Genomic DNA, 16,368 nt, shown 5'->3' on the forward strand with positions numbered 1-16,368 from the left:
CAGGCTAAACAAAGTTCATCTTGTCTCTATTTTAGTCCTGAAACTAATTAGAAGCTTCCCATCTGGACACATACTACTCACTGCTGTAAAATCCGAGGAGGCTTACGTACACGTGAATCCCTCAGACAGCTTCAGATACACGAGCCTAAAGACACTAAATCAAGAACCACCTGGGAGTACATGTGATATATGCCCAACAGTGCCTATTAAACATTGCACATAACAAAACAGGTTCAGCTATGTAAGAGACTTTTCAAATTATGCAAGCTCTATCACTTCAGAAAGGAGTCACTGCAGCTAGTATTTCTCCTGTGAATATACAGACATGTCATTGATCTTAAGTTTTCAATTGCATACCTTCAATTTCTAACACTGTGACATTTATGAATCTCACCACATTTATATGACTTGGGTTTTCAACAGAAATACTGATTCTAATAACAGCAGAACTATGTGCACAGAGCTCAATAAGAATGTACCACTGCAGTATAAGAAGTCAGACACCTTCTCTCTGCAGGCTTGTTTTGAATTGTTTATTGAGGTTTAAGAAGTCATCCACATTTCTATAAATATAGACATTACTTGAGTAAGTGACTTACAATGTCACCAGTGCAGGTACATATATAACCACCATACAAAAGCTCCACTGGAAGCTACTTCAGTTTATTCAAAAAGGACCAAGATGTCATTAAAAAAACAAACAGCTGTCACTTTCAGTTATTGAAGACACTAAAGTGCATTTTTGGTTACCTCCTGGTCAAACAGCTGCTGGTTAAAAAGTTTGATTTTTTTTTTTTAAACATAGCTAAATTACATCGATTGACATTCAGATTTGTAGCTGTCATCCTCCTGATACATGGCAGCAGGTAAGAAAAATGTATTACTTTGCTGGTTGAGAGGAGGAACTAGATTTTGCTATTTTTTTTTTTACTTTTTCTTTAATCTGGTATTTCCAACAAAAGTTTAAAGATAATTTAACATTCTGATGAATTTTTACAGCACCACTAAAGTTAGTCTTAAAAATCCAGGCTCTGCTTTAGCCCTTTCAATTGCTAACCAAGTATCGAGAGAGTCACTTGAAGCTCTGTACCAGTAAGAAAAACTACCCTCCCTTTTCCGTCAAGCACTATCCTGCCCAGTTAACACTGTTTGCACACTCTGTAAACAAGAACAGCTTAAAGCATAATTAAAGCAGAACACAGGCCCATCTTGAAAATCTTCTTCCCCCTTTCCCTCCCCCCCACCCCCGCCCCCGGTAGTGTCTAATGTTCGAGTGTATAAAGCATTATTACATTCCTAACCACAAAATACTGTAAGAGTCACAATAAAAAAAGCATACGTTGAAAGTGACGCAGCAATACCACTTTAATAAAATAGGGTATTTTGGGAAGATACAAGATGTGGTCTGCTAATTTTACCTCCATCCTTACTTCGTTATGTTATATTGCCAGGAAGTCCCCAGTAGAGCAAAGAATGCCGCACTGGTTAGAACCACAGCAGCCAGAACTGTTCTCTATAGCTTCTTTACTGCAATTCGTTGACTTTTACTTTCATACTAGGAGGACATAATACTCACCATTCAGAAATAAATTACTAATTTTGAGTAACAGTTTAAACCTGATTAGCACTGTATAATGACGAATGGCTACTTCTAAAAAATAAAAATCTTACATACCAAAAACATGCTATATGTTGGGAAACCACTTTTTCATGCTCCAGTGTGTTGTTTACATTTTTTACTTGGCAAAGTCTTTCTTTAATGAGTTGAAGAATCCACAGGACTTAAAATTTCAAGTATTTGAACTGAACATGATTCAATTTCAAAAAAAGTGCCAAATTAAAAAAAACCCAAACCTACACATGTGGCCAAGCTTCCATGGAAATCCCCAAACAAGGTAAAAAAACAGCCTCAACGGAATTATGGGTTACTAGCTTTATACATGTTTTTAAAGCTGTATAATGTTCACCTAAGCACTCCACTTACGAGCATTAGAAGTTTAAAAATACAAACACCTTCAACGCAAACTGCTTGCAGAGGGCACCCTCAAACATATGAGTACAACACTAAGCAGAAAACCCTCGTTTTATTTGGCTATTTAGACATCCATTTCCTGATAGCATTACATCATCTATTAGGGCTTCTGAAATAATACAGAGCCAAAAAACTCAGAAGAGACTAGTTAAAAAAAAAAAAAAAAGTTCCACAACTGCACAGCCTTCCTTCACACAGCAAGGTTGTGCAACTGATTGTTTAACGTAACTAAGTTTAACGGCATCCAAACAGGCAGGCCTGGGTTTGGAAGCTGTCTTAAGTCAAATTTTGACCATGTAACTACTCTAAAACAGAAAGGTCAAAATAGAACTCATCTCTTCTTTTTCTGCTGCCTCAACATTTTCCTTCGCTTAATTATCATATCATATAGTTTCTCTAGTCCCTCTTTGAGTCCGTCTCCAATGATTGCACAGGTAGGTTGCAAATGCCAGGGTGTTGAAGAACTCAGCTCACTCATTGCCAACATCTTCTCGATTTCAGAAAGGGAGAGAGAGTTCCTCAAGTCCTGCTTGTTAGCAATGATAAGGACAGGCACTCCTTGATTCTCAGATATCCTAGTAATCTTATGAAGTTCTGTTTTGGCCTCCTCCATCCTCTCAACGTCGACGGAGTCCACCACAAACACGATGCCATCGGTGCACCTTGTGTACGACTTCCACAGCGGCCTCAGCTTCTCCTGGCCGCCCACATCCCAGAAGTGGAAAGTGACCGTCTTCGAGTTGCCCAGCGTCACTTTGATTTTCTCAGTATTAAATCCTTTAGTGGGGACAGTGTTGACGAACTCATTGAACTGCAGTCTGTAGAGCACCGTCGTCTTTCCAGCGCAGTCCAGCCCCAGGATGACGATGTGAAAGCTCTGAAAGGAAGGCAGGCTGGAGAGGATCGGCGTCTGGTCCGAGAGTCCATTCCCCATTGCCAGCAGGGAAGGTGACAGCAGGCTGCCACCAGCAGAGGCGGCTCCCGCGGCTGCGCTCGGATCCTGACAACGACACGAACGTCGTTAGACCCCGCTCCGCCTGCGCCGAGCGGCCGCACCGCGCCGGCCACAGCGCCGCCGCCCCGACTGCGGGCGCGGCCGCGGGCAGCAGCTCAACGCGGAACGGCACAGGGCACACGGCACACGTCCCTCCCGCCCGGCCCGGCCCGGCCCGGCCCCCCCGCCCGGGCAGCCCCCCCCGTCCCGCTCGTACCGCTGGTGCCTCAGCGCCGGGAGGCGCGCGCTGCCCGCGCCCCCATGCCCGCGCGCTGCTCCACTGCACGCGCCGCCGCCTTTGATTGTGCTCGTGCTGGTGCTGCCGCTGCCGCCCGCGCGACTCTCCCCTGCATCTGGCGGCGCGGGCGCCTCCCAGTGCGCGGCTAGCCCCGCGCGCCCCGCCCCGCGGGCTCCCATTGGTCCTGCTGAGCTCTGGGGCGGGGAGGAAGGCGCGCTCCGCCTCGCCCATTGGCTGGCGGCGCCGGCCACTCACCGTACAGCCCGGGCCCTACCGCCCGCAGCCCGACTACCCGAGGCCAAGCGCGGCCGGGGAAGGGGGCCGCCCCCCGCCCACGCCCTGGTTCGAGCGGCCCCGCTCACTCCCTCTGCCCTCCCTCGGGGAATGCCGCGGCGGCCACGCCCTCCGCCCACGGCAGCCTCTCACCCCCCGCGGCGGGCGGTGGCGCCCCTCCGCCAGCTTTAGCGCCCCGCCCCTCCACCCGAAGCGCGTGAGCTCATTGGCTGTGGGTGCTGTCACTCCGACTCTCTCCCACCAGCCCAGGAGGCGGCCCGGCTGCGTTCCGCCTCTCTACCCGGAGCGCGCTCGCTCATTGGCTATTGAAGCTGTCACTCCGCCTCGCCCCGCCGGGCCGAGGGCGGCTCGGCGGCGCCTCTCTGCGCACCTGCGGCAGGGCTGGGCCCGGCCGCGCCCTGCGCCGCTGAGGCACCGTGCGGTGCGGTGCTCTGCAGTTTTTGCTTGAATGTCAGTGCCCCAGGGACCGAGGTCCGGCTCTGTGCGCTCACTGCACGTAGTCTGCCTGCCTTTCGCCTGTCCCCGCGAAACGGGAGGCACAGACGGGAGGAGCCGGGAATAACGGAATGGATGAGGCGGCCCTGATGGACGCCTGGCACACAGAGATGGCAGCAGTGCTCGGGTCGGAGTGAACACTCACAGCACCTAGCTTATTTACGAGGAAGGTTTCCCATAACACAGGGATATTTTAAGTAATTCTTCATTTTAATATTGCAGCCTGATTTGAACAGTGAAGCCTTTCCCAGAACTAATTACTAATGTCTGATAACACATTTACTGTTTCCAGGGCATACAGGTTTTAGAGGAGGCCTGGGGAGTACTTTGTCTCAGCTACTTTTGCTATCTTGCCATCATTCTGTTCCTTCCCACAGCTTTTTTCCCTTACAGCCTTTGCCTCTGTAACTTCTATACAGCTGTGGCAATGTACATGGTTACTCCTGCTTGTGTTGGATGTACACCAGCTCAGTGTAAAATAGCACCAAGAAGGATCAGACACACTGGCTTCAGAGCAGAGCATACTACAGAAGTCTTCATCTTTAGATAAAAATTTAATCAATATTTTTGATAAAAGCATATGTTTAACCGCTAACTAATACTAGTGTGCTAATCTACTCTACCAATCCAAGTTTCTCTACTTTGTACTGCAATCATAGAATCATAAAATAGTTTGGGTTGGAAGGGACCTTCAAGATCATCTAGTTCAACCCCCCCTTCTGTGGGCAGGGACACCTTCCACTAGACCAGGTGGCTCAGAGCGCTATCCAACCTACCCTTGAACACTGGCAGGGATGGGACACCCACAGCTTCTCTGGGCAACCATCCAAATCTGACCAGCTGGGCTCCAGCAAAAAAAGGAAAAAGTGGCATTTTCAATACTAGTCTTGCTTTTTTTTCCTAGAAGAATTTAAGATGTCTTTATGTGGTTGCTGAAAAGGGATGAAATTATAAGCGTATTTAGGCAATCATATTTCTTGTTTTCCCCTTTGAAAGCATTGTACTCTGTATTTTAAATGCCAGAGAATTTTATATAAAATAGAAGTAACTAAATAGTAAAGGCACATAACAAAAATTCCACCATGTGCTGTAGGCAAGGTTTCATGTTATTGAAATGTTAAAATACCCATTCTAGTCCTACTAAAAATAAAATTCTAATTTGCTTACTTCTGAGATTAATGTTTCACTGCTTTTAACTTTGTTAGTTATTTGCATCCTGATCTTGCAGATGATTCTCTTTGAAGGAAGTGGTCTATTTGTATAGGAAGGTGATTTTACTTCTATGGAAAGGAGGGGCAAGTTACTACCCCTGAGGCCAACTGGTAAGGTTTCTGATTTTTACACTACTTTTGCATAACATGAAGAACTGCACAGCATACAACGTAATAGAAAAGCATTTATAGTAATGGTAAAAGTGGGTCTTAATTATTTCATAGATGGTTTTCAGTAATTTAAAATTGGAGGAAACCAGCTAGAAGTACCTTGTTACGGAATATTACTGGAGATAATAGATTTATTCATAAAACTTGACAAGCTGAAATAAATCAAATCGACCTTTATCTCCACCTACAAATTAAGTATCCCCTATTTTTAATGCAAAAATAAGCCTATTAGATATTACACTCTTCTAAATCATAACGTCTGATTGTTACCAAGATCCATTCAAACTTTACACAGCTTTTTAATAACACATTTTACAATTAATTCCACAAGGAGGGATACAGGCCAGCTCCCACCCTTATTGAAGGTATTTTAATTTTAAACATAAAATGTGTGAAGCTTACCTTTATCTCTTGTTCTGCTGTACGGCCATCAGCACATAATATTTCAGTGCCCTTGAAAAGGGAGGGATACAGAACTGGTGTTTTTCTAACGTATGGCATATCCAACACACCAGGTGTTGGAATCTGATAGATTATGCAGTTTTTTGGAAGAAGAATTTTATGACATCGGGAAGGTCATTTTAAGAATAAATAGAAATTAACATCTTCAGGAACATGAGCATTTGTATATATTTGTAAATATATACATGAAAATTATCCATGCTCTCCAGAAAATGCTTGGACACTCCCTACAGTTAATTTATTGCATCTACCTGTTGTAACTTGCTATGAAGTGAATTATGAACTCTCCGGAACTGGGACTATTTTTCATCGTGAGTCTTCTTAGTGTTTTGCACCTTGATCTTAATTAATGCCTGTAGGCATTTCTGCAAAACAACTATTAAATAACAATCCAAGTTGATCAACTCTTCCCATACACTTCTTGCTACTTTAGAAGTCAAACATACAGACTGGGCAGATGTTCCAGGTGTTATGGAGTAATGGTATCTAAATTAGTGGGAGTGTAGGAGAGTTGACACATTCAACCTTTGATAACTGAAGGTAAGGGTGAAACAAGGCTTTGATTATCCTGTAGAAGTCTTGAATGAAGGAAGTGTACAGAAAGAAGTGTACTTACTTTCTTTTCAAGTGTGTAGCTAAATGGGGGGAGCAGGCTGATCTTAGATGACAGCTGAAAACAACTGCAAGATACATGTAAGAGGAAACAATGAAAAAAGGCTCAAGCCACGTGCAGACTTTTTAATGCAACATAAGGAGGTACCTAATTTCTATGCTGGAGTCATTTCATGTATTTATACTTTTCTCATTTCCTACCTAATGGCTACAGATCTGAGTTCTTTCTGGCTCAGCATTCCTCAGCTCATGAAAACAACTGCAACTTCAGCTTCTCTGGGCTAAAAACCTTCTCCCCTTTCCTGGATACCAATTTACCAGCGTAAATAGTGATATATTATTTTCTACATATGTTTTATACGTATAGTCTGTAAATATTTTCCTCACAGAAGAGAGCCTGGGACAAACCTTTGTGTTTCAAGAAAAAGAAGCAGTACTTGCATAACATGCAGCTTCCTCACTATGGTAAAGTAGTTTTTTGGGGTTTTGTTTCTTTTAATTCCGTAATGGTCCAGGGATAATTTTGGTTCAGGGCAGGTTTGAAAGGACCAGGCTTCCAATGCTGCAGCTATTAACTGACTCTGTGAAACTTAGATAGTCCTTATTAGGGATGCGGACCATGAAATTGGTTGAAATATTGCCAAGAAAGAATCAATACACAGTGGAAAGATAAGATTCTTGGAAGTTTAAATATTATTACCCAGAAGAGACTTAGGTTACCTTTTAATACACATCACCACATGCACTACAGGAGCTATCTTGCAGTGCCCGGATAACAACAAAAATGCAAAGGATCATCAAACATCTTGCAAGGCTTCACATATTCTTCAGGAGAAACTGCCTTTCATATGGAAATAGCAATTCATGGAAATTAAAAGCTGGCGGTTCACGAGAGGTTTGCTGTAGCAGGACATTAAATCAGAGCTTTCATTAGTGCTGGTCATTTTGAAGGTAAATTCCACTCAAGTAGATATGACTGTTTTATACAACCACATCTAGTGACACAGCAGATGAGAAATTCCTTCCAAAGCAAAGTCAGTGGGGTTGAAATTCCTTGTCCAGATAAGCACAATCTTCCTTTTGTTTTTATTAAATACCATCATTCTGTAGAATAGGCTAATGACATTCATTATCCAGTTCAACAGCTAATCACCTTAGAGTTATTTTTTAATAGCACCATGTGTTGTGTGTAACAAATTTGATGCAAATCAAATGAAAAATTAAACATTGGAGAAGTGACCCAGAGCCCATGCACTGCAGATGCAGGGGGATATGGCCAGAAGTACAGAAGAGTAAAAGACAGAAGCACACAGGAGCAAATGCTGAAGGAGGGAGAGGAAGGAACCAGCTGCATCATGGAGCTGAATTAGTTGTAAAACACAAAGGAATGAAGCCATAAAGAGGATGAAATTATTGCAGGGAAAATGTGCTGCCAATTACAGAAGCTGGCATATAGCAATTGTATCCCAACCCTCCATCTTCATGAAAGAGACGTGTTAGCAGCCGCACAGCACCAATTCTTGCTGCCCCATGTGGAAATAGAGCAGATTTCTCAATGTGTATGAAACAGAAAAATGAACTGTGTTTCAATACAATGACATGGCAGACCTAGGCTAGAGTAATATGTATTAATGAATGTGTAATAGCAATAATGATAATTATTACAGTAACAGATAATTATTACAGTAACCAACAGTAGCTTCATTGTACATTCAAAAATTGAACTAACTTCAACTATACCCTAGATCTAAGATTAGAACTAAAAAAGTATTACTTTGAGTTGTCATTATGTGGTTCTAAAAGAATATCAGGTTCCTAAACAAAATACTACAGCGGTTTCACCACAGACTTTGAGAACCGCCTTGAAAATGAGTGGTAAGAATGAAATAGCTGACAAATTGCAACACATGAAGTCTTGCTCTTAAGACCATCTCTTAAAACAAAATGTTTTGCACAAAGAAGCCTTTTATCATCTTTGCTGCATCTGCTGAATTCTTTTATGATAATTTACATGCTGTATGAATTATTTTGCTTTGATTATTAAAAAGGAGTTGGTGGTAGAAAGTCTGATTTATTTCCTCACAATAAATAACAAAGCTTAGAGCACTAGGAGATGGAATCACTGTGTGCTACAATTTAAGTTACCACTCTGATTAAACCAGTTAACTAAACTTACTCTCATTTCATACCTACCTTCACATGAAGTCTAACATTTACATTTTGCTGCTTTCATTTTCATAAATATACATAATGCCACATAGCAGGCTAACAAACAAAAAGTCTCCTTCTTTGATACTGACAGTCACACTTTGTTGCATCTTCAGTGCTGCTGAGGTGTGTTAGCTGAATGAAAGTGGTACTAGCTCATAAATGTTCTTAGTCACACTGAGCAAGCCTTGGCTCAGAGTGACTGAAATTGTAATCTCCACCTTCCAAACTCTGAAATTTTGGTTGCTTCATCCTCTAAAGGAATGGCTGTAATGGCAATGACTCCAGATTTGCAGAGAACAGTCTGACCGCTTTGTGTACAAGTGTTTGTGTGAGTAGAGCACTTTCTCCTTCCTGTGGCCAGGTGGGACAGCAAAAGGGCTGTCCCCAGCAGCATCTTTGTATTAAGGACTAGTGTAGCAAAACTTTCGGCTTGTTCCAACTCTCTTATTCTTCATTTAATAGCAGAATGTAATTAGTAAAGGTTAAGCCTGAATCCCATCTTCATATGATACAAAGTTAGTAGTCACAAAATCCAAACCCAGACATATGACTAGTTATGAGGCTGTTTTAACAAGTAGAAAAAAACATTATTGTTGCATGTATCCCTGCTTTCCAGTCTCCTTACCCCCACTAAGCAGCTGGCACTAAAAAAAAACCCCAACAAATACGTTTCTTTAATAAACGGACAAAAAATACCTCCTACCTTAATCCTTCAGTATACAAGAGAAGCCTTCTGCATCATGAGTAATTCCGAAGTGTCCAATGTGTGATACCACATAAAAGCAAGCCTTGGCTTGCATGTTTTCTTCAATGGTTTTACACTGATCAAAGACATATTCACCTCAGCAACAGGTTCCCCACCCCCTGCCCTGAGTTTGTGACAGCATTTTTGTTATGTTTTGTTTTGTTTTTTTCTCTGGAACTACTGACTTGAGTCAGTCACACTCTTGCTGACAATGCTGGGCTTACTCAATGCTACTGTTTGAAAATCTTGCCAGTTACAGAACTGGTTCCAAGATCTTTATTTTTTTCCCAGTATTTTTTTGCTCCAGGAAAGCCATGGACACTTTAGAGCTTTTTTTCATATGCCAGCGTAATTCTAAATAGTTTAAAATTCTATCAAGCTGAGATTTCAGTATCAGCTGCCATCTCCTCACAGTGCTTCCTTTGAGAAGGGTTGCACAGTTTTTAAATATAGCACTTTAGTACAATGGGAGCAGTTTGTAAGCAGATTAATAGTACTACAATTTCAAATACAAATACAAGAGCAGCATCTGTTTTGTTTTGCTTCTGCATAGCTAGATTTAATATGTGAGGGTATATTCCCAGCTCCAGAATAATAATGGAAATATTAGTAATATAACAGATACTGCTGTTTCCTTTGCAATATAGCCAGCACAGAGTAACAAGGAAGCAAAGAAAAAAACTACAATTAAATTTTTTCTTTTCTAAAGAATTTTATAAATATTTTATAACTATTTAACATGTATAACGATGCTGAGATTTGCTAGAATTGTAAAAGAGAGGAAAAACAAACAGACCTTGAACATCAGAACTAAGAGGGCTTTTCTTTGATTAACTTGTATCTCAGTTAATTTACTGTCATGGAAAAAAAAAAGATACAAGTTCTGACTGAGGCTTCTTACTAAGTGTTCATGGGATGAAACATTCATTTAAGCCAGTTATTTCCTAACAATCCATCTGCTTGCAACAGTTACTTATTTAAAAGCCATGCTTTGTTCTTCAGGTACTGTACATATCCAAAAGGAAGTACCAGGACAGGAAGAAGCATACAGCACTCAATTCACAGAGTAGGACTTGCCATACAATTAACGAAATGCCTAAATGACAAATGCAGTGCACTGAAACCTGCCATGAGAGATTTTCAAAGACAGTCACAAAAGACAAAGCATTGAAGCTCCACTAATTTGCAGGGATTGGCCTGTCCCTGTCGCTGGCTGAAGCAGGGAGCCTGTGCCCATGTGGTGTGAGCACAGCTGGCTCTTGGATGTATTCCGACCGTTTTAGCAACCGCTGAGAGGTGATGCCCATCTAATAAATGAGGTCCACTCTAAAAACGAGCAGGCTGTTGATCTGTAATAACTTTCTGTAAATCAAGTTAAGTGCACACCTTGAAGAGGAAATTCAGTTGCTCACCTCTCCTAAAAAACGCGTAGCAGCAATAGAAGCAGATTTCACAGAGATTGCAGTGTATGGAAATAAAATTTTATGGGAGATATGCCTAAGCTCCCAGGAGGGCTGTGGAAAATCTAAAGTCTCTGCTTCAGTATATAATAATGTGGGTAGCACAGTGATAATATCACAGTTCCTTGAGCTCGGTGCTTAGAGGCAACAGCTGAAAGAAGTCCCCACTGAGACAATGAAGTAGAGCACAAACAATTTGTTTGATGTTCTCCAAACACTATTGGGTGATTTGTCAGTGCTCCTAATAATGGGAGCTTGTGAGTGCTCCTTATAACTTCTGGTCACGTACAGAACAAATATGTATGGAATATATCTACTCTCTGGCATGTCTTTCTTAGAGTAAAAAGAAAGACCTGGCTGTGTCTGGCTCCCTAGATACAAGAGAAGGGTTTATTTTTTTTTTTTTTTAAGAAAGAAACAATTTATTATTAATTTTAGTCAGATAACTGAGCTCAAGTGTAGTCATAATTTCTTTATTGAAGTAATTAATAGATTAATAATGTCCCTGAAAAAAAAACAAATATATGCTTTAACAGATAAATTAACTTGGTGTTTTTCAACCATGGAAGACTGGCAAAGCCCACTGAGCGTATGTGCAGTAGTCCACTGGTCTCGTCCTCTGTATTGCTTGCTTCACTTCCTGCAAGAAGTCTTTCCCAGGCACTTCATTTTAGCTCTGTAGTTGTAAGGCACTTTAGAGGAGTTTTCAAAAACTGTCACTGGATGGATCTTTTAATCTGTCTTTTAGTCAAGCACACAGGGGAAAATACTTAATCTAGCCCAGCAAAATAAAACATAAATTTGCACTCAGAATTATATATGACCCAGTTCTTAGCTTGCAAAGAAGGTCAGACTTTTGACTGGCTTTTCATTTGGAGATTTACTGGGTACTAGGAGTTTTGAGCTGAGACCTACCTGCATTTTACCCCCTCTTCCAACCCAACAGCGCTCCAAGGTGTAGCACATGCAAACCACGATATAGCAGGTCTACAGCTTTGCCAAGTGTGTGCCAGTTGTATCTAGCCCTTGAACATATTTGGATTTTGACCAATACAATAAATTCTGTTTTGAAGCAGGAGGGTGTTAAAAATCAGTTTTACACGAGGGAATGGAAAGAGCAAATACTCCTTTGCTTTGATTTCTGGTATGAAAAGTAGACTTCAGTCTGCAGAATATGAGCGAGAGCTAAGCATTCTAGATGGATTTTCTCAAGCCCAAACAGAGTTGTTCGGTTGCAGGTGATAAGAACTACAGAGTTTCAGTGCCTCCAAAGGAGTTCTTTCCCCCAGGGCCATGGAAAGTTTCACCAGCTAGCCTAAACTGCTGCATGAATGCTTCAGTTCTGCCATTGAGAAACCATGGCAGAAGTTAAGTACTGGATATTTGTTGTAGTTTCGAAAACTTAAGCAAAAAACAAAAGGTAATTATTCTTCTCAGTTATAACACTTGAGAGTTTCAGTGTGAAATCTGAGCCTAATACAGTACATTATAGCAAAAGGAAAACCAACTTTTATCTTAGGGAGCTCCCAAGCTTGTATTTATGATTAGATGAAAAAGGGAAAAAGAAACAAACCAAAGAGAGGAAGATGAAAGAACAAGATTTTAGGGAAGACAAACATTGTGTGGGTGGGGACCAGTAAATTCAGCTCCTTGCTCAGCTGTAGTCTAGAGTTTTTAAATCTTATCAGCTCACCATGACTTCTTTTTAAGCTAACAGTAAATCTCAAAACTACCTCAGTGAATGCAAGATTAGGTCTACTTTTTGCTAAATTTTAGAAGCTAAGTCACTTGAAAATTGATTTCAAGCTAATCACGGGGGTGCTATGCAGAAAGCTTTCTTTCATGCTCCTAAGTTTCAATTCTTGGATGAAAACAACAGTAAACTCACTTTGAAGACATTATAAAATCTGTCCCTGCAAAATCACTTTTGCTTTCCTCTCACAGGGAATATGATTCAAACAAATCACATCATACATTCCAGTTTCATAATATTGAAAAAGAGAAGTCTTTCAGAGAATCTGGCACCAAACAGCTGCTGCCACTAGAATTGTAAACTCACATAAAAACCTGCCAAAATACTAATTTTTAAACACATACATTTTTAAGCCTTTTGTTGACATCGCAGCATTTTATCAGAATATAAGTTTCCCCTGTTCTGGCTCTCATGGCCACACAACACTACTTAGCAGGCTTTAAACAAAGTAAGGAAGGCAGATAAACAAACCTGGGGAGGAACAGATTGTTTTAGCTGAGATTTTAATCACGTTACTTAACTCCAGTGAATAGAGACAATACTGCAAGAGCCAGCAATTCAGACTGCTGCAAGGGTAAAAAACTGCAGTTTTCATCTCCTCTTTGAAGGTCTTCCTCTTCACCTCTACCAGGACTGATCAGAGAAGATTAAGGAAGAGTCCAGGCAGGACTCTAGGAAGCAGAAGCAGCAGTGGGATACTATAACCATAATAATTGTTTTTCCTAATTGAATTATTCCATTCAAGGCCTCTCTACTACTAGGAAAGAAAAATAAAACAAATAATACCTCTTTATTTAATGAAAAAAGTAAGCACGGACACACTGTTAACAGAAGAGGTCTGTTTAGGGAATTCTGCATGCTTTGAAGACTTTGTATTTCAGATGGCAAGTTTATGATAAATATATGATGCATACAGCTCACGAGTAGATGCAACCCCAAACTGAATCTTCAAAGGAAGCATTAGAAAGCTTTAAAGAGGACAAATGGTTGCATCCCTTCCTCATAGTTTAAAGATGGAAGGCCTCTGAAGCCATAGGTCATTCTGTGAAAGCCGGCTACTAAGTCTTAGAGATCCTGCCTGCTGAGTCTCACTTTAAAAGCCCAACCCTTTTGTTTATTGACACTGACATCTGCATGGTCTTTCATATCAGCACAACTGGAAATAGAAGGATTTTTAGGTCAGCACCACTGCACTCCTTGCAAATCACTCATCTTTGAGTCCTTGCAGAGGATTGATTGAAGGTATAGCAGTCTGGCACATAAAGCACGTATGGCTTTCTGTGTTTTTCAGAGTTGAGATAAAACAATAGCCATTAGCAGTCACCACAGATGCCCTAACTCCAAGCTTTCACTATGAGAGAACAGTGAAATTGTGTGAAACCAATAGCAGCAGCAGCAGCCAGCAGACATTTGTTCACCAGTGGAGATAACATTTAGATGCAAAGCCAAAGCCTCAAAATGAATTAGATACTTGGTAATCATCATCCCTCCATTTGTAGTCAGTGGACACTTTCTGGTTCTCTCAGTTTGTATTCTTGATGGTGGACAGGACCCCGTATCAATGGATGTCTGTTACCCAGTATAACTCAGTAATAAAAGAAGAAAGATCCAATAAATTATCCACAACCACAGTCCTTGAGTCACTCAGAAAACATCACTTGCCAGAAACAAAATGAGCTGTACTGCAGAGAGGCCTCTTGTCTTTGACAACAGCAGCAGAAAAATTTCAGGACATGGGAGATCAGAAAAGATGCCATACCTTTTAAAAGCAAATATTCTCACTCTCCTGGTCAAAGTAAAGATTTACCTGAGGATTTTGCTGTTCCTTTGTAAATACAGCAGAGCCTTGTCTTCCCTTCACATGTATAATCCCCAGAGCAGCTGTCCCCAATCTGAAGAGGACCTGCTGCAGATGCACCCATGGTTACAGCTTTAAAGGAGTGTCCTGACAAAGCAACCCCTGCACAGTACTGCTGCAGGGGTGAGGTATCTATTTTTGCTTACATTGTGTTATAACATAAAAGCTTTACTTCTCAGCTGAGCTGGCCCCTGCCCCAATGTCACTACTGGTGGAGCTGCACCTATGCTTCAACAGGTCTCCAAGGTATCACACTCATCTCATCTAATCTTGCCTTGAGCAAGTCTGTGCAGCTTGGCACCAATAACCCGGGCAGCTGTCTGGATTATGAGCAGTACCTACAAGATGAGTGTTGAGAAGTGACTTCACTAGGTCAAGCATTGTAGAAACACACAGTAAGAGACAGAGCAGCTTAAATAAACAGGGAAAGGATCAAAGAAATCCTCATTTAATAGGTAGAGAATAGAAGCACTGAAATTCAGTGATTTACTTCTCACAGACCACAGGAAATACAGGTAGCAGAATCCTTGTTTCCTGCTTTAAATAGCAGACAAATTTTCATCATCTTTCCTCACACAATCTTAAAAAAAATCACTTTGAGCTTTGGGAATTCACACGTGGGATTATTTGGATGCTGGAGCGCATCTGCAAATGCCAGGATGAGACAGGGTCTGGCAGCAGAAGGCACATGAGATAGCTAATGTTGACTGGGCCTACCTAGCAAGAGAGTAGGGGATTGCTAGAGTGGGCTTTTTGCCTGTTGTCCTTGGTTGAGACATTCACTGACACTCCTGTCCATTCTCACTGTTGCTACAATTAACTTCTCGCCCAAATCCAGTAGAAGAGCAGCTGGTTAGAGTTGGGAAGGACAGCAATCTTTGCCACCATCTAGAGAGATCTACAGCCCCACTCAACTGGTTAAATGCTGTGCTGCCATGCCTGTTACAGGAAGCCTGTGACCTTTCAGAGCCACCTCTGTAAAGATCTAAGCCCAGAGGGAAATTTATCTTTCATTCCTCCTACCAGTGATCTATTTTAATCAGGATTGTTTCTGTAGCTGTTTCTTCTGTAGGAAGGGCATCAGACAACAAAAAACATGGTAGACTATTGGGTAAGTGATAGTAAAATCACCTGATTGCATCCAGCCTTGATGTTAATATTGCCAACTGCTGTAAAATCATCCTGAGTCACCTCTTTTATATCTGTTAAAGAGCAGCAGGGAGAAAACTGTACTCTTTCAGCACTGGTCAAGAGGCTTTGTTAGGATGATCAAAGCACTGTTGTTGCTAAAGCAAATGTGTCTATCTCTGGGCCTTTTGATGGGATATCGTTCAGATTGTCCCAACCTCGCTGCTTGGGTTCCTGATACATTCCCAAAGAAGCATTGCACATACCTTTACTGTCCCTGCTTGCCCCCATGCAGGTGATTCTCTGAGGAAATGATCTGCAGTCTAACAAACAATAAAAATCAATGCTTTCGCTTAGTGCTTTCATTTCATGTGCATGGAGGCCCACATTTCACTGCTGACTGATTAAATGTGGTGGTAAAATGTCCAATTGTGTGGTTCTCAGTATACTCATATCATCTCTTTGAGGAGACAGCACTCAGAGGGTGGAAGTGTAGATGTGTTTAGGAAGAAGCTGCATATGGACTGTTTCCCCTTCTGCCTGTTACCCTGGAATAACTCTACCTGGTATTATTTAAAAGAAAAACATAAAAATCAGCTTATGTATTCTGTTCTGTAGAGAATACTTTTTTTCCCCTGCAATGCAAATATGCTTTAATGCTAAGAGGAAAATGACATGCAAGGAGAGAAGGGCTAGAACAATCA

At 41.5% G+C, this 16,368-nt stretch overlaps 1 protein-coding gene and 1 long non-coding RNA gene across 2 annotated transcripts; one reads left to right on the forward strand and one right to left on the reverse strand.

Annotated features, from left to right (window-relative positions):
* Positions 1-519: 519 nt before the first annotated feature.
* ARL4A (ADP ribosylation factor like GTPase 4A) lies at positions 520-3,375 on the reverse strand. The gene is made up of 2 exons (XM_032698325.1): positions 3,244-3,375; positions 520-3,032 (listed from the first exon to the last, which is right to left on the reverse strand). Exon 2 carries the CDS (start codon positions 2,964-2,966, stop codon positions 2,364-2,366), a length of 603 nt encoding a protein of 200 aa, XP_032554216.1. The 5' UTR covers positions 2,967-3,032; positions 3,244-3,375; the 3' UTR covers positions 520-2,363.
* Positions 3,376-3,458: 83 nt separating this feature from the next.
* Positions 3,459-10,801, forward strand: LOC116791893. Its single transcript, XR_004358897.1, has 3 exons — positions 3,459-4,180; positions 5,282-5,375; positions 10,468-10,801. It is a non-coding gene; the product is annotated as an uncharacterized LOC116791893 (long non-coding RNA).
* Positions 10,802-16,368: the final 5,567 nt, after the last annotated feature.

The sequence above is a fragment of the Chiroxiphia lanceolata genome, chromosome 1 (genome assembly GCF_009829145.1).
Source record: "Chiroxiphia lanceolata isolate bChiLan1 chromosome 1, bChiLan1.pri, whole genome shotgun sequence".
Lineage (NCBI taxonomy): Eukaryota > Metazoa > Chordata > Aves > Passeriformes > Pipridae > Chiroxiphia > Chiroxiphia lanceolata.